This window comes from Vidua chalybeata, chromosome 29 (genome assembly GCF_026979565.1).
Source record: "Vidua chalybeata isolate OUT-0048 chromosome 29, bVidCha1 merged haplotype, whole genome shotgun sequence".
NCBI classification, from domain to species: Eukaryota; Metazoa; Chordata; class Aves; order Passeriformes; family Viduidae; genus Vidua; species Vidua chalybeata.
Genome location: NC_071558.1, coordinates 1215563 through 1236325, shown reverse-complemented (window position 1 = coordinate 1236325; position 20763 = coordinate 1215563). Strand labels below are relative to the sequence as shown.

Below are 20763 nucleotides of genomic sequence, written 5' to 3'. Positions count from 1 at the left end.
TTTTTCCCATTTTTTCCTGGTTTTTTTTCCCCATTTTTTCCCCATTTTTCCCATTTTCCCCGTTTTCCCAGTCTCCCAGCTGCCATTTTCCTGTTTTTTTCCCCATTTTCCCCCATTTTTTCCTGTTTTTTTTCCCATTTTTCCACATTTCCCCCCGTTTTCCCAGTCTCCCAGCTGCCGTTTTTTCCCCATTTTTCCCCATTTTTCCCGTTTTCCCAGTCTCCCAGCTGCCGTTCTCCCCATTTTTTCCTGGTTTTTTCCCCATTTTCCCCCATTTTCCCATTTTTCCCGTTTTCCCAGTCTCCCAGCTGCCATTTTCCCCATTTTTCCCCATTTTTCCCCGTTTTCCCAGTCTCCCAGCTGCCATTTTCCCCATTTTTCCCCATTTTTCCCCGTTTTCCCAGTCTCCCAGCTGCCGTTTTCCCCATTTTTTCCTGGTTTTTTCCTGGTTTTTTCCCCATTTTTCCCCATTTTTCCCCGTTTTCCAGGCTCCCAGCTGCCGTTTTCCCCATTTTTTCCTGGTTTTTTCCCCATTTTTTCCCCATTTTCCCCATTTTCCCCCATTTTCCCAGTCTCCCAGCTGCCATTTTCCCCATTTTTCCCCATTTTTCCCCCATTTTTTCCTGTTTTTTTTCCCATTTTTTCCCAGGCTCCCAGCTGCCATTTTTCCCCATTTTTCCCATTTTTTCCCGTTTTCCCAGTCTCCCAGCTGCCGTTTTTCCCATTTTTTCCTGGTTTTTTCCCCATTTTTCCCATTTTTCCCGTTTTCCCAGTCTCCCAGCTGCCATTTTCCCCATTTTTCCCCATTTTTCCCCCATTTTTCCCATTTTTCCCGTTTTCCCAGTCTCCCAGCTGCCATTTTCCCCATTTTTCCCCATTTTTCCCCGTTTTCCCAGTCTCCCAGCTGCCATTTTCCCCATTTTTCCCCATTTTTCCCCATTTTCCCAGTCTCCCAGCTGCCATTTTCCCCATTTTTTCCCCATTTTTCCCCATTTTTCCCCGTTTTCCCAGGCTCCCAGCTGCCGTTCTCCCCATTTTTTCCTGTTTTTTTTCCCATTTTTTCCCCATTTTTCCCCATTTTTTCCCATTTTCCCAGGCTCCCAGCTGCCATTTTCCCCATTTTTCCCCCATTTTCCCCATTTTTTTCCCATTTTTTCCCAGGCTCCCAGCTGCCATTTTCCCCATTTTTCCCCCATTTTTTCCTGTTTTTTTCCCATTTTTTCCCCATTTTTCCCCATTTTTTTCCCATTTTCCCAGGCTCCCAGCTGCCATTTTCCCCATTTTTCCCCATTTTCCCCCATTTTTTCCTGTTTTTTTTCCCATTTTTTCCCAGGCTCCCAGCTGCCCTGCTTCCACGGCTCCTCCACCATCCGGCACCTCAAGGAGCGCTTCCACATGAACCTGACGGAGGAGCAGCTGCAGCTGCTGGTGGAGCAGATGGTCGACGGCTCCATGCGCTCCATCACCACCAAGCTCTACGACGGCTTCCAGTACCTCACCAACGGCATCATGTGAAACTCCACAGCCCGGCAAAAACAGCGGGAAAAAATTCCCGGGGGAAAAACAAAAAAAAAAAAAAAAAAAAAAAAAAAAAAGAAGAAGAAGAAAGGAAATTCCCCCTCCTCCCGCTGGAGAAAAGCCGGGAGGAAACGGGAGAATTCCCAAATTCCCGGTTTTGTTCCCTCCCGGAAAGCGACCTCGGGTTGGAGCTCGGGGTCTGAGGTTTGGCCGCTCCCCCGGCCTGGACTCTGCTGGAGAAATGGGACAGAATTCCATGGAAAAGCCGGGAGAAGCAGCGGGAAAAGCGGGAAGGGAGGGAAATCCCGATGGGAACGGGGCAGGAATGGGGGGAGCTCCCCCTTCCCTCTGCTTGGAATTCCCTGGAATTCGCCCCCAGTCCCAGGGAGGGAGCGGGATGGGAGAGGGGAGGGGTCTCCTGAAGGTTGGGAATCCCAAAATCCCGAAATTCCTGGAATTCCTGGCCCTGTGGGGTCCTTCCCTCTCCTGGGACAGCCAGGGATGGCTGGGGGGGATTCCAGGCAGAATTCCAGGTGGGATCCCAGGTGGAATGTCCAGGTGAATTTCCAGGTGGAAATCCAGGTGGGATTCCAGGTGGGATTCCCAGGTGGGATTCCAGGTGGAATTTCAGGTGAATTTCCAGGTGGAATTCCAGGTGGGATTCCCGCTGCTCCAGGAACTCGGGGGCTGGGACTCCCCTCCCCCTTTTCCCGGGTAATTCCGGGCTGGAATGTCGGACACGGGGCGGGGCTCTGGGGGCCTCGTCCCGATCCCAAATCCCAAATCCCAAATCGGGGAGGATCCGGAGCTTCCCAGGGAAGGAGAATTTCCTGGGATTTCCCCTCCCCCTTGGACTGTCCCCAGCGTCCCTTCACTCCAATGTCCCCCAATGTCCCCCAATGTCCCCTCAGTGTCCCCCAATGTCCCTCAGTGTCCCCCATTATCCCCTCAGTGTCCCCCCAATGTCCCCTCAGTGTCCCCCAATGTCCCTCAGTGTCCCCCATTATCCCCTCAGTGTCCCCTCAGTGTCCCCCAATGTCCCTCAGTGTCCCCCAATGTCCCCCTGTCCCTGTCTCCCCCCCCCGTGTCCCCTCACTGTTCCCCCCCCTTTTTTTTTTTTTTTTTTTTCCATTTTTAGCATTAAAAAAACCCCAAAATTTGGATTTTTCCACCCCCTCCCCCCCGGGGAGGGGGGAGATGGCTCTGGGGACACCGGGAGGGGACCCCCCCCCAACCCTTCCCAAGCCCCCTTTTTTGGGGGGCAGGACCAAAATTTGGGGATGCAGCCAGAGCCCCTCCCCCTCCCCATTCCCATTCCCATTCCCGGGAGCTTTTCCTGGGAAAAGCGAAATCCCGGGAGGAGCCGAGGCCGGGCACAGAGGGGTGAAACCACTGGAGTTTAATGGAATCGATTCCTACAGAATAAAGAATTCCTGAGAGCCTCTCGAGCCCACGGCTTTCCGTCAGCACATTCCCAAAATCCCAACCACTCCGGGGGGGAGCAGCCCCGAAATCCTGGGAGAGACATTCCCGAAATCCCGGGGGGAACATTCCCGAAATTCCTCCCTCCACCCCAAATCCAGCCCAAGGCACTGAAATGCTGGAAAACCGTGGGTCCAAAGCCATTTTTCCGTAGTTTTTTGGGAATTTTTTCCTTCTAAATCTCGTAGAAACTTTAATTTCTTCTTCTCTCTATTTACACCCGGCCCGGGGGATTTTTTGGGAATGGCCGATTCCACCTGATTTTTCCCAGTTTTTTTTTCCCCCCCCACCTTTTTTTTTCCATCCATCCACCTGCAGGAGAAAAAGGGGAGGGAAAACTCCCCTCATTCCTGCTTGGAAAAAGTCAGAAAAACCGGGAATAAAAAACCCAGGGAAAAGAAAAATAATAAAAATCAACCCCAAAGCAAATTCTGCCATCCGGAAAAACAAAAAAAAAAAAAAAAGGGAAAAAAAAAAAAACCCCTTGGAAAACCAAACCAAATCCCAGGATGAGCACAGCAGTTGTTGGGATTGGTGGAGTTTAGTGTATGATACAACTTTACAGGGAAAGGGGAAGTCATCCACAGGGAATCCCGGGAATTCTTCCAGGAATTCTGGGAATAGCGGTGCCCGAGGGGCTTTTCCAGAGGATTTTTTTTGAGGGATTGGAAGTGGGAAAGGTCCCGGATCCCGAGGGGAAGGAGGAGCTGGAAAAAAGCTGGAAAAGCCCCCAGACCTCACCCTCAGCCTGGAATTTGGGATGAGTTTTCCCACTTTTCCTTCAGGAAAAGGAGGCTGGGATTTGAGGGATCCCTTCCCAATCCTGTTTTTTTTTTTTTTTTGGGATGGTATTCCTTTGCCAAAGGAAAAATTTCCTTTTTTTCCTTCTTGTCTCTCCTTTTTTTCCAGCTTTTTCCCCCTCCTGCTCCCTCGGGAATGTCCGGCCGAGTGTCCGAGCCTCCTTCCCGGGGACCTCTGGAATTCCAGGGCTCTGGAATCGCCTCCTTCCCACCAAAACACACCGGGAACGTTCCCAAATAGGGAAAAAAAAATCCAGGAAAAACAAACAAAAGCCAAAAAGTAACAACAACAAAAAAGGTGGATTTTGCTGGAAAAGCTTCCCCTGCCCCGTCCGGATCTGGGAATTCCTGGGAAGAGCCCGGCGGGGTCCAGGAAACCCCAAATTCCCCCCAAATCCAACATTCCCAGGGGATTCCTGGCAGGATTTGGGATCATCCCATTCCCAACTTTCTGTCGGACACCGGGAAGGGCCCTGGGGGTGCTTTATGTACACGGTGCCGATTCCTGGCCTTGGAGCCGATCCCGGAATTCCGGGAATGCTGAGATCCCCGGGAATGCTCAGTTCTCCTTGGGTCACATCCTGGAATTCCGGGAATGCTGAGATCCCCGGGAATGCTCAGTTCTCCTTGGGTCACATCCTGGAATTCCGGGAATGCTGAGATTCCTGGGAATGCTCAGTTCTCCTTGGGTCACATCCTGGAATTCCGGGAATGCTGAGATTCCCCGGAATGCTCCGCTGTCCTCGGGGCTGATCCCAGAATTCCGGGATTCCCGGGAACGCTCAGTTCTCCTTGGGGCTGATCCCGGAATTCCAGGACTCCGGGATTCCCGGAAACGCTCAATTCTCCTTGGGGCTGATCCTGGAATTCCGGAATTCCCAGGAAGGCTCAGCTCTCCTCAGGTCTCATCCCAGAACTCCGGGATTCCCGGGAAGGCTCAGTTCTCCTCGGGGCTGATCCCGGAACTCCAGGATTCCCGGCCAGGCTCAGTTCTCCTCGGGGCTGATCCCAGAACTCCGGCATTCCCGGGATTCCCGGGAATGCTCAGTTCTCCTCGGGGCTGATCCCGGGATTCCGGCATTCCCAGGATTCCAGGCCAGGCTCAGTTCTCCTCGGGGCTGATCCCAGAATTCCGGGATTCCCGGGAAGGCTCAGTTCTCCTCGGGGCTGATCCCGGGATTCCGGGATTCCCGGGATTCCCGGGAAGGCTCAGTTCTCCTCGGCTCCCTGCCGGGCTCGGATGAAGGCCATTCCGTGGGTCCGGAAATGCGTCTTGAGGTTGAGCTGGCTCTCGAAGCCCCTCCCGCAGACTTTGCATTCCAGCTTCCCCTCGGCCGCGGCGCCGCCGGAATTCCCGCCGTGGCTCCCTTGGGAAGCGCTCCCCGAGGACTCCTCGGGCTCGGCTCCCTTCTTCTTCTTGTGGGAGATGAAGCGGTGGCGGTTGAGGGAGACGTGGGAGGTGAAGCAGAGGCCGCACTCCCGGCACTGCTGGGAATTCCCGTCCGTGCGGTGCTGCGGGATGTGGGCCTGGAATTCCGCCCGGCTCCCGGCCAGGAAGCCGCACTTGCGGCAGCGGAACGGGGCCTTGGGGCTCTTGGCGGGGGGGGTGGTGCTGTCGGGCTCCTCGCTGCACGACTCGTCCGACGAGAGCTTCCGCTTGCGGCCCGGCGCCTGGAAAAGCGGGAAAATCCGGGAATTCCCAGAAAAGCCCAGCCCGGGAATCCCCAGCAAGGAGCTCCTGGGAAATTGCTTGGGAAGTGAGGCAGCTCCCAGAAGGAATTCTGGGATGAGAAGCCTCCGATGCTGCTGAAATTTCTAGGAAATCCCAGGAAATCCCGGATAATTCCCACCTGGGCAGCCCCAGATCCAAAACCTCCCCACTCAGGTGAAGTTTAGGGCTGGGATCTGTGCATTCCCAGCCCAAATTCCACCCCCCAAATCCTGCCCCAAACCCCTGAAATTCCCAGGAAACCTCAGGAATTCCGGGATGACCCCACCTGGGCAGGGCCAGATCCAAAACCTCCCCACTCAGGTGAAGTTTAGGGCTGGGATCTGTGGGTTCCCAGCAGGAATTCCAGAATAAAACCCCCCAAATCCTGCCCCAAACCCCTGAAATTCCCAGGAATTCCGGGAATTCCAGGATAATCCCACCTGGGCAACCCCGGATCCAAAACCTCCCCATTCAGGTAAAGTTTAGGGCTGGGATCTGTGGGTTCCCAGCAGGAATTCCAGAATAAAACCCCCCAAATCCTGCCCCAAACCCCCGAAATTCCCAGAAAACCCCAGGAAACCCCGGGAATTCTGGGATAATCCCCACCTGGGCAGCCCCGGATCCAAAACCTCCCCACTTGGGTAAAGTTTAGGGCTGGGATCTGTGGGTTCCCAGCAGGAATTCCAGAATAAAACCCCCCAAATCCTGCCCCAAAGCCCCGAAATTCCCAGGAATTCCGGGAATTCCGGGATGACCCTACCTGGGCAGGGCCAGATCCAAAACCTCCCCACTCGGGTAAAGTTTAGGGCTGGGATCTGTGGGTTCCCAGCAGGAATTCCACCCCCCAAATCCTGTCCCAAACCCCCGAAATTCCCAGGAAACCCTGGAATTCTGGGATAAAATCCCCCAACACCCAAATCCTGCCCCAAACCCCCGAAATTCCCAGGAATTCCGGGAAATCTGGGATGACCCCACCTGGGCAGGGCCAGATCCAAAACCTCCCCACTCGGGTAAAGTTTAGGGCTGGGATCTGTGCGTTCCCAGCAGGAATTCCACCTCCCAAATCCTGCCCCAAACCCCCGAAATTCCCAGAAAACCCTGGAATTTTGGAATAATCCCCACCTGGGCAGGCCCAGATCCAAAACCTCCCCACTCAGGTAAATTTTAGGGCTGGGATCTGTGCGTTCCCAGCAGGAATTCCAGAATAAAACCCCCCAAATCCTGCCCCAAAGCCCTGAAATTCCCAGGAATTCCGGGAATTCTGGGATGACCCCACCTGGGCAGGGCCGGGGGGCCCGCGGGCCATGACGACCTCCTGGCTGCGGGCGGGGTCCGTGACCTTGATCCCGTGCCGCACCTGGATGTGCTTCTCCAGGATCAGGCGGCTGCTGAAGGTTCTCTTCCCCTCCGTGCAGTACCTGGCAATGGAGCAGCCCCGTTTTCCCGGGAATTCTGCCGCAGGAATTCCCAAATTCCAACCCCAAACGGGATTGATTCAAAGCCTGGAGTCCCTTCCCAAATCCTTCTCACTCACGGAATTTCAATTCCCATCTTGGGCAGAGCAGGTGGGAATTGAGCCCTCATTCCCTGGGAATTAAACCCTGATTTTCCTGGGAATTAAACCCTGATTCCCTGGGAATTAAACCCTGATTCCTTTGGAATTAAACCCTGATTTTCCTGGGAATTAAACCCTGATTTTCCTTGGGAATGAAACCCTGATTTTCCTGGGAATTAAACCCTGATTCTCCTTGGGAATTAAACCCTGAGTCTCCTGGGAATTAAAACCTGATTCCCTGGGAATTAAACGCTGATTCTCCTTGGGAATTAAACCCTGATTTTCCTTGGGAATTAAACCCTGATTTTCCTGGGAATTTAACACTGATTTTCCTGGGAATTTAACACTGATTTTCCTGGGAATTAAAACCTGATTCTCCTTGGGAATTAAACCCTGATTCCCTGGAAATTAAACCCTGATTCCCTGGAAATTAAACCCCAATTTTCCTGGGAATTAAAACCTGATTTTCCTTGGGAATTAAACTCTGATTCCTTGGGAATTAAATACTGAATTTCCTGGGAACTAAACCCTGATTTTCCTTGGGAATTAAACCCTGATTTTCCTGGGAATTAAACCCTGATTCCTTGGGAATTAAACCCGGATTCCTTGGGAATTAAACCCTGATTTTCCTGGGAATTAAACCCTGATTTTCCTGGGAATTAAACCCGGATTCCTTGGGAATTAAACCCTGATTTTCCTGGGAATTAAACCCGGATTCCTTGGGAATTAAACCCTGATTTTCCTGGGAATTAAACCCGGATTCCTTGGGAATTAAACCCTGATTTTCCTGGGAATTAAACCCTGATTTTCCTGGGAATTAAACCCGGATTCCTTGGGAATTAAACCCTGATTTTCCTGGGAATTAAACCCGGATTCCTTGGGAATTAAACCCTGATTTTCCTGGGAATTAAACCCTGATTCCTTGAGAACTCCCCCTCTTCCCTCCCCAACCCCAACCCCAAGCCCGGCTCAGCCCTCCCCGATCCCTCTGAATTCCCGGACATCCCGATCCCGCCCCGTTTTCCCCCGGAGCTCCCGCCATTCCCGCCATTCCCGGCCCGGAATGCCGGCAATACCGGCAGGGGTAGACGCGTTTGATGCCCTCGTGGTTGACGCGGACGTGGCGGCGCAGGCTCGGCGCCGAGCAGAAGGAACGCTCGCACAGGTGGCACGGGAACTTCTTCACGGACTGCGGGGAAAAACCCAGCTCAGGATCCCGGAAAAACCCGGGGAAAGCGCCGGGGAAAACCCAGGAGGGATCCAGGAGCTCGGATTTGCCTGGAATCCCCCCCCTGGAACCAGCCCGGCCCCGGCGGGCTCTGACCTTGCCGTGCTCCCTCTTCATGTGCGCCACGTACTCGTCGCGCTCGGGGAACCACGAGTGGCACACGCCGCAGCTCCAGCCGCTGCCCTTGGCCTTGCTCCCGGATTTCCGCTGGAACCGGCTGCGCTTGGCTTTGCGCAGCTCGGGCGAGCTCGGCGGCTCGTCCTCCTCCGTGGAGCTCGAGGAATCCTCCGAGTTCTTGGACAGCGGCGTCTCCAGAGGCTCCGGCTTGGGCGTCAGCAGAGCCGGCGATTTCTTGCAAGAGTCGTCCTTGGATTTCTGGGGCTGGTGGGTGTTCTGGGAAAGGGAGATTTGGGAATTTCGGGGTGGGGGGAGGGAATTGGGGTGTGGAGGGACATTCCAGGTGGATCCAGGGATGGGGAATCCGTGGAATAACCCGGGGCAGGGTGTGGGATTCATCCCGAAAATCCCAAAGAAAGCAGGACGGGGAATCCCGGAATGGCTTGGGGTGGAAAGGATCCTTAAACCCCTCGCAGAGCACAGCTCCCCTTTCCCTCCGCTCCCCACCCAGCTGGGAATGTTGGCATTTTGGGCTGGAATTACACCATTTTTAGCCAGAATTTTGCCATTCCCATCTGGAATTCCAGCATTCCCAGCCAGAATTCTGCCTGGGACGGCGCCTGACCTCGAGGTGCTCGAGCGTGGCGCGTTTCTGGACCCCGAGTGCTCCCCACTCCCATTTCCCCCAATTTTGGAGGAAATTTCCATCATTTCTGGCCGGAATTTCACCATTTTTGGCTGGAATTTCGCCATTCCCACCCGGAATTCCACCATTCCCACCCGGAATTTCGGCGTTCCCAAGCCGGAATTCCGCCTGACCTCGAGGTGCTCGAGCATGGCTTTTCTGGACCCCGAGTGCTGCCCACTCCCATTTCCCCCAATTTTGGAGGAGATTTCCATCATTTCCGGCCGGAATTTCGCTATTTTTGGCCGGAATTTTGCCATTCCCACCCAGAATATCGGCGTTCCCAAGCCGGAATTCCGCCTGACCTCGAGGTGCTCGAGCGTGGCGCGTTTCTGGACCTCGAGTGCTCCCCACTCCCATTTCCCCCAATTTTGGAGGAGATTTCCATCATTTCCGGACGGAATTTCTCCATTCCCACCTGGAATTCCACCATTCCCACCCGGAATTCCGGCGTTCCCAAGCCGGAATTCCGCCTGACCTTGAGGTGCTCGAGCATGGTGCGCTTCTGGGCGAAGAGCAGCGGGCACTGCGGGCAGCGGAAGACGCTGACGCGCTGCGGCAGCAGGTGCTGGTCGAAATGCGACGACAGCAGCGGCTTGTGCGTGAACACCGTGTCGCACATGGCACACTTGTAAATCATCCTGGGGCAAAACGGGGAAAAACGGGATGGGGGGAGGCGGGAGAGCGAGGGGAAAGGGAGGGAAAAGGAAATGGGAAAGGAGGGGAAGAACAGAAAAAAGGGAGGGGAGAAAAGGAGGGAAGAAGAGGGAAAAAATAGGGGAAAAGGAAGGTGGGAGTTGAGCTCATCCCAGCCACGGAGGCGGTTCTGCCCATCATGGAATATTCCCAGTTCTCCCAGTCCTGGAATCGCTCAGGCGGGAGAAGCCCTCTGGCATCACCACATCCGTCATTCCCAAGCCACATTCCCAAATTTTCCAGCCAATCCTACCAGCAACTCCATTTCCACGGCAAAACATTCCCAGACCTCCCACCCCAGCCTCTTCTTCCCAAATCTCCCATCCCAAATTCTTACTCTCAGATCTCCCATCCCAACCTCTTATTCCCAGATCTCCCATCCCATCCCAGCCTCTTCTTCCCAAACCTCCCATCCCAGCCTCTTCTTCCCAAATCTCCCATCCCATCCCAACCTTTTATTTCCAAATCTCCCATCCCAAACTCTTATTCCCAAACCTCCCATCCCATCCCAACCTCTTATTCCCAAACCTCCCATCCCAACCCCTTATTCCCAAATCTCCCATCCCATCCCAACCTTTTATTCCCAAATCTCCCATCCCAACCTCTTCTTCCCAAACCTCCCATCCCAACCCCTTATTCCCAAATCTCCCATCCCATCCCAACCTTTTATTTCCAAATCTCCCATCCCATCCCAGCCTCTTATTCCCAGATCTCCCATCCCAAACTCTTATTCCCAAACCTCCCATCCCAACCTCTAAGTCCCAGATCTCCCATCCCAAATTCTAAGTCCCAGATCTCCCATCCCAAATTCTTATTCCCAGATCTCCCATCCCAAACTCTTATTCCCAGATCTCCCATCCCAACCTCTAAGTCCCAGATCTCCCATCCCAAATTCTTATTCCCAGATCTCCCATCCCAAATTCTTATTCCCAGATCTCCCATCCCAACCTCTTATTCCCAGATCTCCCATCCCAACCTCTTATTCCCAAATCTGCCATCCCATCCCAACCTCTTATTCCCAAATCTGCCATCCCATCCCAACCTCTTATTCCCAAATCTCCCATCCCATCCCATCCCATCCCATCCCATCCCATCCCATCCCATCCCATCTCATCCCATCCCATCCCATCCCATCCCATCCCATCCTCTTATTCCCAGATCTCCCATCCCAAACTCTTATTCCCAAATCTCCCATCCCATCCCAAACTCTTATTCCCAGATCTCCCATCCCAGCCTTCTTCTGGGCCGAAGCCGAGCCCGCTCCCGGGGTCCCGGGAGTCCCCGGGAATTCCCGGGAATGCTCACTTGGACTGCTGGTTGCTGAAGCCGGGGTGCTGCGTGTACACGTGGGCGTGGGCGCTGGGCGCCGACTTGAAGGCCATGGGGCAGATGGGACACTTGTGGAAAACCTCGCAGTGGGAACTCTGGATGTGGGACTTGATGGAATTGACGCCGCCGAAAACCACGGAGCAGCTGGGACACCTGGAAAATTCCCAACGGAGACCGGGATCCAGAGCAGCTCTGGGAATTCCCAACGGAGACCGGGATCCAGAGCAGCTCTGGGAATTCCCAACGGAGACCGGGATCCAGAGCAGCTCTGGGAATTCCCAACGGAGACCGGGATCCAGAGCAGCTCTGGGAATTCCCAACGGAGACTGGGATGCAGAGCAGTTCTGGGAATTCCCAGTGGAAATTGAGATCCAGAGCAGCTCTGGGAATTCCCAGTGGAAACTGGGACCCAGAGCAGTTCTGGGAATTCCCAGTGGAAATTGGGACCCAGAGCAGTTCTGGGAATTCCCAGTGGACACTGGGATCCAGAGCAGCTCTGGGAATTCCCAACAGACACCAGGATCCAGAGCAGCTCTGGGAATTCCCAGTGGAAACTGGGATCCAGAGCAGCTCTGGGAATTCCCAATGGAGACCGGGATGCAGAGCAGTTCTGGGAATTCCCAGTGGAAACTGGGACCCAGAGCAGCTCTGGGAATTCCCAACAGACACCAGGACCAGGAGCAGTTCTGGGAATTCCCAGTGGAATTTGGGACGCAGAGCATTTCTGGGAATTCCCAACAGACACCAGGACCCAGAGCAGTTCTGGGAATTCCCAGTGGAAATTGGGATCCAGAGCAGCTCTGGGAATTCCCAATGGAGACCAGGACCCAGAGCAGCTCTGGGAATTCCCACTTGGAACCAGGCTCCCAGACAAGCATTCCCAGGATTTCCCGGATTCCCTGCCTGTATCCCACCCCGGAGGAGCCCTTGATGTGGAACTCCAAGCTGGCCCAGCAGGAAATTCCCGCCGCGCTCACGCGGGGCCAGGCTCCATTTCCGGAGCTGCCCCGGCGTTCCCGGCGTTCCCGGGATCCCCGCTCCGTACCTGTAGCCCACCCTGCGGGAGAAGTGCAGGCAGGACTCCTTGAGGTGGGACTCGAAGTTGGCCAGCAGGAAGTTGCCGCCGCACTCGGGGCAGACGTGGGGCGGGCGGCTGCGGTGCATGCGCTGGTGCGCGCCGAAGCTGCAGCGGTTGGGCAGGATCATGGGGCACGCCGAGCACACCTGCGCCAGCCCGGAGTCACCGCGGGAATCCCGGGAGCCGCCCAGGGCTCCGGCATCCCGACGGCCGCGGGGAGACCCCAGCAGGGAATGGGGCTGAAATGGGTCTGGGAAAATTCCCAGCTGGGATCGGGGTCCCAAAGAATTCCGGGAGAATTCCAACAGGGATCAGGATCCCAAAGAATTCCGGGAGAATTCCAACTGAAACCAGGATCCCAAACAGCTCTGGGACAATTCAAACTGAAACCAGGATCCCAAACAGCTCTAGGAGAATTCCAACTGAAACCAGGATCCCAAAGAATTCTGGGAGAATTCCAACTGAAACCAGGATCCCAAAGAATTCCGGGATAATTCCAACAGGGATCAGGATCCCAAAGAATTCCAGGATAATTCCAACAGGGATCAGGATCCCAAAGAATTCCGGGATAATTCCAACAGGGATCAGGATCCCAACCAGTTCTGGGAGAATTCCAACTGAAACCAGGATCCCAAAGAATTCTGGGAGAATTCCAACTGAAACCAGGATCCCAAAGAATTCCGGGATAATTCCAACAGGGATCAGGATCCCAACCAATTCTGGGAGAATTCCGACTGAAACCAGTATCCCAAAAAATTCTGGGAGAATTCTGACTGAAACCAGGATCCCAAAGAATTCCAGGATAATTTCAACAGGGATCAGGATCGCAAGGAATTCTGGGAAAATTCCAACTGAAACCAGGATCCCAAAGAATTCTGGGATAATTCCAACAGGGATCACGATCCCAACCAGCTCTGGGAAAATTCCAACTGAAACCAGGATCCCAACCAGTTCTGGGAGAATTCCAGCAGGGATCAGGACTGATGGGAGGGGCTGCATGGATCCATGGATCCAAGGCTGGATGTTCTCCCCGCTCTCCTGTCATCCTCCCACTTATCCACCACGTTCCCACCATCCCCCAGTGCCCTCCCAGTGCCCTCCCACCCCATCCCAGTGCCATCCCACCCCATCCCAGTGTGCTCCCAGCACTTCCCAGTGCCTTCCCAGCCCATCCCAGTGCCCTCCCACCCCATCCCAGTGCCCTCCCAGCACCTCCCAGTGCCTTCCCAGCCCATCCCAGTGCCCTCCCAGCACCTCCCAGTGCCTTCCCAGCCCATCCCAGTGCTCTCCCAGCCCATCCCAGTGCCATCCCAGCATCTCCCAGTGCCCTCCCACCCCATCCCAGTGCTCTCCCAGCCCATCCCAGTGCCCTCCCAGCATCTCCCAGTGTGCTCCCAGCACCTCCCCGCCCATCCCAGTGCCCTCCATCCCATCCCAGTGCTCTCCCAGCACCTCCCGGTGCCTTCCCACCCCATCCCAGTGCCCTCCCAGCCCATCCCAGTGTGCTCCCAGCACCTCCCAGTGCCTTCCCACCCCATCCCAGTGCCCTCCCACCCCATCCCAGTGCCATCCCAGCATCTCCCAGTGCCTTCCCACCCCATCCCAGTGCCCTCTCAGCCCATCCCAGTGCCCTTCCACCCCATCCCAGTGCTCTCCCATCCCATCCCAGTGCCTTCCCAGTGCCCTCCCACCCCATCCCAGTGCTCTCCCATCCCATCCCAGTGCCATCCCAGTGCCCTCCATCCCATCCCAGTGCCCTCCACCCCATCCCAGTGCTCTCCCAGCCCATCCCAGTGCCCTCCATCCCATCCCAGTGCCCTCCACCCCATCCCAGTGCTCTCCCAGCCCATCCCAGTGCCCTCCATCCCATCCCAGTGCCCTCCACCCCATCCCAGTGCTCTCCCAGCCCATCCCAGTGCCCTCCCAGCCTCTCCCCGCTCTCACCGTGCTGCTGCTGCTGGTGGCCACCGCGACCTGCTGGAAATGCGCCGCCAGCCCGGCCTTGTCCTTGCACTGCTCCTTGCACTCCAGGCACCTGAAGCAGCTGTAGCTGCTCTGCTCCGCGCCCAGCGGCAGCACCGGCAGCTCCTGCGCCGCGGCGCCGCCCTCCTGGGCCACCTTGCCGGGCGGCAGGGCCAGCGACGCCAGGGGGGTGATGTCGGGCTGGCCGATCATCTGCTCCAGCGCGATGGGCCGCATCACGAGGTGCGAGCACTGCATCACCAGCCCCTTGTCCTTGTGCTCGCGGGCGTGCAGCAGCAGGCTGCACTTGTTGAAGAACACCAGGCGCTTGGTGCAGTGGTTGCAGGTGACCTCGATGCGCATGCTGCGCCGGTCGTAGTGCCGCGCCAGGCTCTTCTCCAGCGCGAAGGCGTCGCCGCACTCCAGGCAGCGGTAGCCCGAGGGCGGCAGGGCCAGGCTGGACTCGGCCGGGGGGCTCAGGTTGGGTTTGTAGGTGGGCAGCAGGTTCTTGCTGTTGAGGATCTTGTTGAAGGCCTCCACCAGGCTGGACTGGCTGCGCGAGATGACGGTGCCGGCCACGCCGGGCGCCGCTTTGGGCGGCGCCGCGCCGCCGTTGGCCTTGGCGCCGCCGTTGGCCCGGCCGTCCCCCTTGGGCAGGGCCTGGGGCACCAGGCTGAGGATGTTCTTAGCCACGGATTTTCCGGATTTCCCCGGGAGAACCACGGATTTCTGCTGGGCCACGCTGGCGGCGATGAGCATGGCGCTGCTGGCGCTCTGGATGGTGGCCACGGGCAGCACCGTCCCCTTCAGCTTCGTGCCGTTGCCCAGCTGGACGCTGACGATCTTGGGCCCTTCCGCGCTTTTCAGAGGGCTGCAGAGCTCCGACCTCTCCTTGGCCGCCGCCTCCGCGGCGACGCCGGCGGGACTTTCCAAGGGCTCCTGGGAATTCTGCTCGCTCGGGAGTTTGGTGGAGGGTGGCTCCGAGTCTGAGGACACCCTGGTGACCGTCCTGGTGATGCTGCCGCAGGAGGTCTTGATGGTTTTGATGCGCACCTTGAGCGGCCGCGAGGAGCTGGAGGACGGCGAGTGGGTGCTTTCCTCCTCCTCCTCCTCCTCCTCCTCCTCCTCGTCCTCCTCCTCGCCGCTGGAAACGCTGGGAGGGCTCCCCATGGACTTCCCCAGCATCTCCCGCTCTTCCTTCAAGGAGAGCTGCTTGGGGGAAGGTGGGATGGGAATGCCCGGGGAGGAGAAGGGCTCCCGAGGGCTCCCGGGCGAGCGTTTGAGCTCGGCCGCGGCGCCGCCGTCCAGCGCCGCCGGCTCCGATCCCGGCCACGCCGCCACGGGAGAATCCTCGGCCGAGTAGCGGACGGTGACGGACTTGAGGTGATCCAGCACCAGCCCCTTGGGGCTGCAGCCCCGGGCCGGAGCCTCCTCCGAGTCCGATTCCTCCTTCTTGACGCAGGCCACGGGGTGGGCTCCGTCGCCGGCCGCTCCCGCCCGGAAGGGCGCTGGGAACGCCGGCTCCAGGCTCTCCGTGCCTCCTCCCAGGGGCTCCTTGCAATCCAGGGACGGGCTGGGGGACGCCGCCAGCGAGGGCACGGCCAGGGATTTCTCCTTGGCTTTGCACTCCCGGGTCCTGTCGATCAGATTGGCGCCGTCCTCGCTGGGGTCGGGGCTGAAATGGGAGAACAAATCCAACGCCTTGGGATTCTTCTCCTTGGCCCAGCACTCCCCGTTGGAGGAGGCCTCGGCGGCGCGGGCGCCGGGCGACCGGGGCGCGTCGGGGGCCCCGAAGCCGTTCTGCAGCAGCCGGGGCGCCGCGCCGTGCCCGTCCTTGCCGCGCGGCTCGGGGCCCTCCAGCTGCTCGGGGCACACGGTGTTCTTGACGATGACGCTGACGGCCGAGATGTCGGCGTGGGGCAGGACGTGCTCCGGGGCCGCGGCGGCCCCCGGCTCGCCCGGGAGCTGCTTCCCGTGGGTCTCGGGCTCCTCGTGGTGCGCGTGGATGGCCTCGTTGGCGTCGATGTCGGGGATGTCGAAGGCGGCCAAGAGGTCGTCGAAGTCCGGGGTTTTCATGTCCCCCATGGCTGGGAACGGGGGCACAGGGGTTGAGGGCGGGGGGAATTCGGGGTTTCCAAGTGGGAATTCCCGCGTTTCCATCCCGATAAACCCCGGGGAGTCCTGGTGTTCTGCGGTTCCCACTCCCCTTCCACCCCAAACGCTCCCCTCCATCCCAAAAATTCCCCCTTTTATCCCGAAAATGCCCTTCCCACCCCAGCCCTGCTGCCAGTCCATCCCCTAAATTCCCGGAACTGCCGGGAAAGCCTCGGGATCCGAGCCCATCCCGGCAATTCCGGCCCCATCCCGGCTCAATCCCGGCCCTGTTCCCGACCTGGAGCCGGGCCCAGGATCTGTCACATCCCCGGGACAACAATTCCCTGTTAACCCCTGGAATTCCGGCACTTCCAGCAGGCCTGGAAGCTCCAAGGAATTGTTTTGTTTCTTTAGGGGAAAAAATTCTTTTCACGAGGAGGGGTTTGGATCCCACGGTTTTCCAGCTTGGAAAACTGGGAAAAAAGCCGTGGATCCAACCTCTATTCCAGCCCCAAACTGCCTCTGGATTTGAGGTGGGAAATCAGGGATCCAACAGCAATTCCAGCCCCAAACTGCCTCTGGATCTGAGGTGGGAAATCAGGGATCCAGCGGCAATTCCAGCCCCAAACTCCCTCTGGATTTGAGGTGGGAAATCAGGGATCCAGCGGCAATTCCAGCCCCAAACTGCCTCTGGATCTGAGGCTTCTGGAAAACCCCCAGCAGGTGGGATTCCATTCATTTTCCCTCTGGAATGTGCCTCGGGATCAGGAGAAGCCTTTCCTTTCCCATGGAAAGCCTCCCCAGGCAGGGAGTGAATCCTTTGGAAAAGCTGGGAATTGTTTTCCAGGGGGGAATTGTGCTCTTTGTCCTTTCCCATTCACATCCAGATCCCTGGGGACGGATCCCGGATCTCCCACCCCGACTCCCTGATCCCAACCCCAGCTTCTTTTTGGGGATAAACCCACCCCGGCCTGGAAACTCCGGGAGGAGCTGCTTGGGATCAGGAGCCGGGTTTGGAAAATCCTTCCCGCCTCAGCTCGCCGGGGGGGGAAAAGCAGGACAGCCACAGACAGGGAGGGATGATCCCAAAATTCCACCTGTGGCAAACCCCGGCTTCCAAAGCGATGCCAAATCCTCAATCCCAAATCCCCAATCATCCCGAAACTCCCGCCCCCGTGCCGGCGCAGCCGCCTCGTCCCGAGGGATCCGTGCGGGATTAAATTCCCGGGATTTGGAGGGAATTAATTCCCGACCATCTGCCGGCCGCGTCCCGACCATCCCAAGGGATCCCGAAAATCCCAAGGGAGCCAGGAGGGCTCGGCATTCCCGATTTTCTCGGCATTCCCGATTTTCCCAGGATTCCCACAAGGGCTGGGGGGCGGGGGGGGGTCCGGGCAGGGATTCCGTGGGATTTTGTGCTTTTCCCAGATATCCAGGATCCCAAGGTCTCCATCCCACTCTCAGGCTTCCAATCCCGAATTCCCCATTCCCACCCCAAACTCCCCATCCCAAACTCCCCACACCGACCCCAAATCCCCCACAATCCCAGGATGGAGGGGATGCCCGTGACCCCTCCCAAGGCCAGGATTTGGGATGGGGAAGGACTGACCGCGACCCCCCCCAGAATTTCAGGACTGGGGGGGGGGGACCATCCTGATCCCCACAAATCCCGGGATGATTTTTTTGTGGGAAGGCGTAAACACGACCCCTCCAAATCCCGGGACTTGGGATGGGAGGGGGTGACCGTGACCCCCCCCAGATCCCGGGGTTTTCCTGTCGCAAGGAGTGACCGTGACCCTCCAGAATTCCAGGATTTGGGGAGGGGGGGGGGGTGACCATGACCCCCCCCAAATCCCGGGATTTTCCGAGGGAAGAGGTGACGCTGACCCCCCCAAATCCCGGGATTTCGGGGGCCGGGCCCCCTCAGGCCGCGCTTCCCGCCCAGGCCTCGCCCCCCCCTCAGGCCTTGACCCCCTCAGGCCGCTCCCGCCCCTCAGGCCCCGCTACCTGCGGCTGCGCCGGGGGGCGCTGCCCGCGGCCGGTTCCGGATGCCGCTGCCGGTTCGATGCCGGTGCTCGATCGCGGTTCCCGCTGCCGGTTCCCGATCCCGCTCGGTCCCGCTCGGGCCCCTCAGCGGCGCCGCTTCCCCTCCGCCACTTCCTGCTTGGCCCCCCCGCCCCGCCGGCCGCTCGCGCCGCGCGTTCCCGCCCCCCGCCGCGCTTTCCCATTGGCTGTGCAGCCCGTCACTCATCGGAACCCACATTCTGATTGGTTTGCTCCGCTGTCACTCAAAGCTGAACGCGGCCGTCCGCACTCCCCATTGGCTGAGCGGGACCCGCCCCACACCGGGCGCGTTGATTGGGAAGCGCGGGTGTCATTCAACTCGCAAAGCCCCGCCCACCGTGATGTCCTCGCTTCCTATTGGCTGGCAGCGCTGGCGCATCTCGCTGCCGATTGGTTGAAACCGCTGTCTATCAATTAGCCCCGGCCTCATCTCGCTTCTCATTGGTCAAAGCGCACTGTTTATCACGCACGGCTTCCGGCAGCCATTGGCCTCAGGGAACGTCCATGGCGGCGGTTCCCAGCCGGGGGCTCCCATTGGCCGCGGCTTTCGTCCGTCAGCACCGGAACCCGCCCACCCCGGGCCCGGAATGACTTCAGCCCCCTCCTGCCACTCGCTGCCAGCGCTGTCCCTCACAGAGGCGTCTGAGGGGATGTCCCGCCCACGTCCGCATGTTGCGCGATGCCATTGGTGGGTAGCGCTGTCACTCACGGCCGCCTCTGTCTCCTCGCTCTCCCATTGGCTGGAGGGCCCAAAAGCCCGCCGAGCCAATGTTCGCCGCTCATTGGTTCGCAGCGCTGCCGCTCATCTTTAACCCCGCCTTCCTCCCATCCTATTGGCCGCCTGAATGACAACATCCGCTCCTCCCGCCCGCCGATTGGTTGGTTATGCTGTCAATCAGCAGGCAATCCCCGCCCCTCGGCCTCACGGTAAACAGCCCGCGGGGGCCGCCGGGAATTCCCAATTCCCGAATTCCCGGGAATTCCTGGAATTCCTGCTCCCGGCAACTCCGGCACAGGCGATTCCTCCTCGTCCCAGAATCCCCAAAAACCCCTCTAATCACCGCCGCCGGTCCCAAAAATTCCTTTTATTGCCCGGGAATTCCTTTTAGTCCCAAAAAATCCCAATAAATCCCCGCCGTTCCCAAGAAATTCCTTTTATTCCCCAAAAATTCCTTTTATTGCCCAGGAATTCCTTTTAGTCCCAAAAAATCCCAAATAAATCCCCGCCGTTCCCAAGAAATTCCGTTTATTCCCCAAATATCCCTTTCATTCCCAAGAAATTCCGTTTATTCCCCCAAAATTCCTTTCACTCCCAGAAATCCCCAAAAATTCCTTTTATTCCCAGAAATCCCTTTCATTCCCCAGGAACTCCTTTAATTCCCCAGGAATTCCTTTCATTCCCAGGAATCCCTTTTAGTTCCAAAAAATCCCCGCCGTTCCCAAGAAATTCCTTTCATTCCCCAAAAATTCCTTTCATCCCTAGAAGTCCCTTTCATTCCCAGGAATTCCTTTCATTCCCAGAAATTCCTTTCATTCCCCAGGAATTCCTTTTAGTCCCCCCAAAAAATCCCCAATAAATCCCCGCCACTCCCAGAAATTCCTTTTATTCCCCAAATTTTCCTTTCATTCCCCAAAAATTGCTTTTATTCCCCAGAAATCCCTTTCATTCCGAGAATTTCCTTTCAATCCCAAGAAATCCCTTTCATTCCCCAAAAATTCCTTTCACTCCCCAGGAACTCCTTTCATTCTCCAAAAATTCCTTTTAGTCCCAAAAAATCCCCAATAAATCCCCACCGTTCCCAAGAAATCCCTTTCATTCCCAAAAATTCCTTTTATTCCCAGAAATTCCTTTAATTCCCAGGAACTCCTTTCATTCCCAGGTACTCCTTTTATTCCCAAAAATTCCTTTTATTCCCAAAAATTCCTTTCATTCCCAGAAATTCCTTTCATTCCCAGGAACTCCTTTCATTCCCAGAAATCCCTTTTATTCCCAAAAAATTCCTTTTATTCCCAAGAAATTCCTTTCATTCCCAGGAACCCCTTTCATCCCCAAAAATTCCTTTAGGTCCCATGAACCCCTTTAATTCCCAAAAATTCCTTTCATTCCCCAGGAATCCCTTTTAGTCCCAAGAAATCCCCGCCGTTCCCAAGAAATTCCTTTTATTCCCCAAAAATTCCCTTCATCCCCAGAAATTCCTTTTATTCCTAGGAATCTCTTTCATTCCTCAGAAATCCCTTTCATTCCCAAAAAATTCCTTTTATTCCCAGGAACCCCTTTCATTCCCAAAAATTCCTTTAGTTCCCATGAACCTCTTTAGTTCCCAAAAATTCCCTTCATTCCCAGGAACTCCTTTCATTCCCAAAAATTCCTTTCATTCCCATGAACCCCTTTCCTCCCCAGGAATTCCTTTTAGTCCCAAGAAATCCCCGCCGTTCCTTAGAAA

At 56.7% G+C, this 20763-nt stretch overlaps 2 protein-coding genes across 5 annotated transcripts in view; one reads left to right on the top strand and one right to left on the bottom strand.

The window, feature by feature from the left end:
- The window catches only part of PI4KB (phosphatidylinositol 4-kinase beta), a 33823-nt gene extending 30857 nt beyond the window's left edge, over positions 1-2966 (top strand). For all 4 annotated transcript variants that reach the window (XM_053966836.1, XM_053966835.1, XM_053966837.1 and 1 more), the window contains one exon: positions 1334-2966. In XM_053966836.1, the coding sequence (XP_053822811.1) occupies positions 1334-1515 (182 nt within the window). In that variant the 3' untranslated portion in view covers positions 1516-2966. The remainder of the gene's footprint in view (positions 1-1333) is intronic.
- A 1952-nt stretch (positions 2967-4918) lies between these two features.
- On the bottom strand, positions 4919-18353 carry ZNF687 (zinc finger protein 687). Its single transcript, XM_053966834.1, has 9 exons — positions 18263-18353; positions 14144-16248; positions 12167-12345; positions 11098-11274; positions 9575-9737; positions 8391-8687; positions 8143-8255; positions 6788-6929; positions 4919-5471 (listed from the first exon to the last, which is right to left on the bottom strand). The coding sequence occupies exons 2-9, from the start codon at positions 16244-16246 to the stop codon at positions 5010-5012; spliced, it is 3636 nt and encodes a 1211-aa protein (XP_053822809.1). The 5' UTR covers positions 16247-16248; positions 18263-18353; the 3' UTR covers positions 4919-5009.
- Between the last annotated feature and the right edge of the window lie 2410 nt (positions 18354-20763).

Coding starts and splice junctions, on each gene's coding strand:
- ZNF687 (XM_053966834.1), bottom strand. CDS start 16,246: ATGGGGGACATGAAAACCCCGGACTTCGACGACCTCTTGGCCGCCTTC. Junction 11,275..12,166: donor TCCCGCAGGGTGGGCTACAG/GTACGGAGCGGG, acceptor GGAATTTTCCAG/GTGTCCCAGCTGCTCCGTGG. Junction 8,256..8,390: donor TGAAGAGGGAGCACGGCAAG/GTCAGAGCCCGC, acceptor TTTTCCCCGCAG/TCCGTGAAGAAGTTCCCGTG.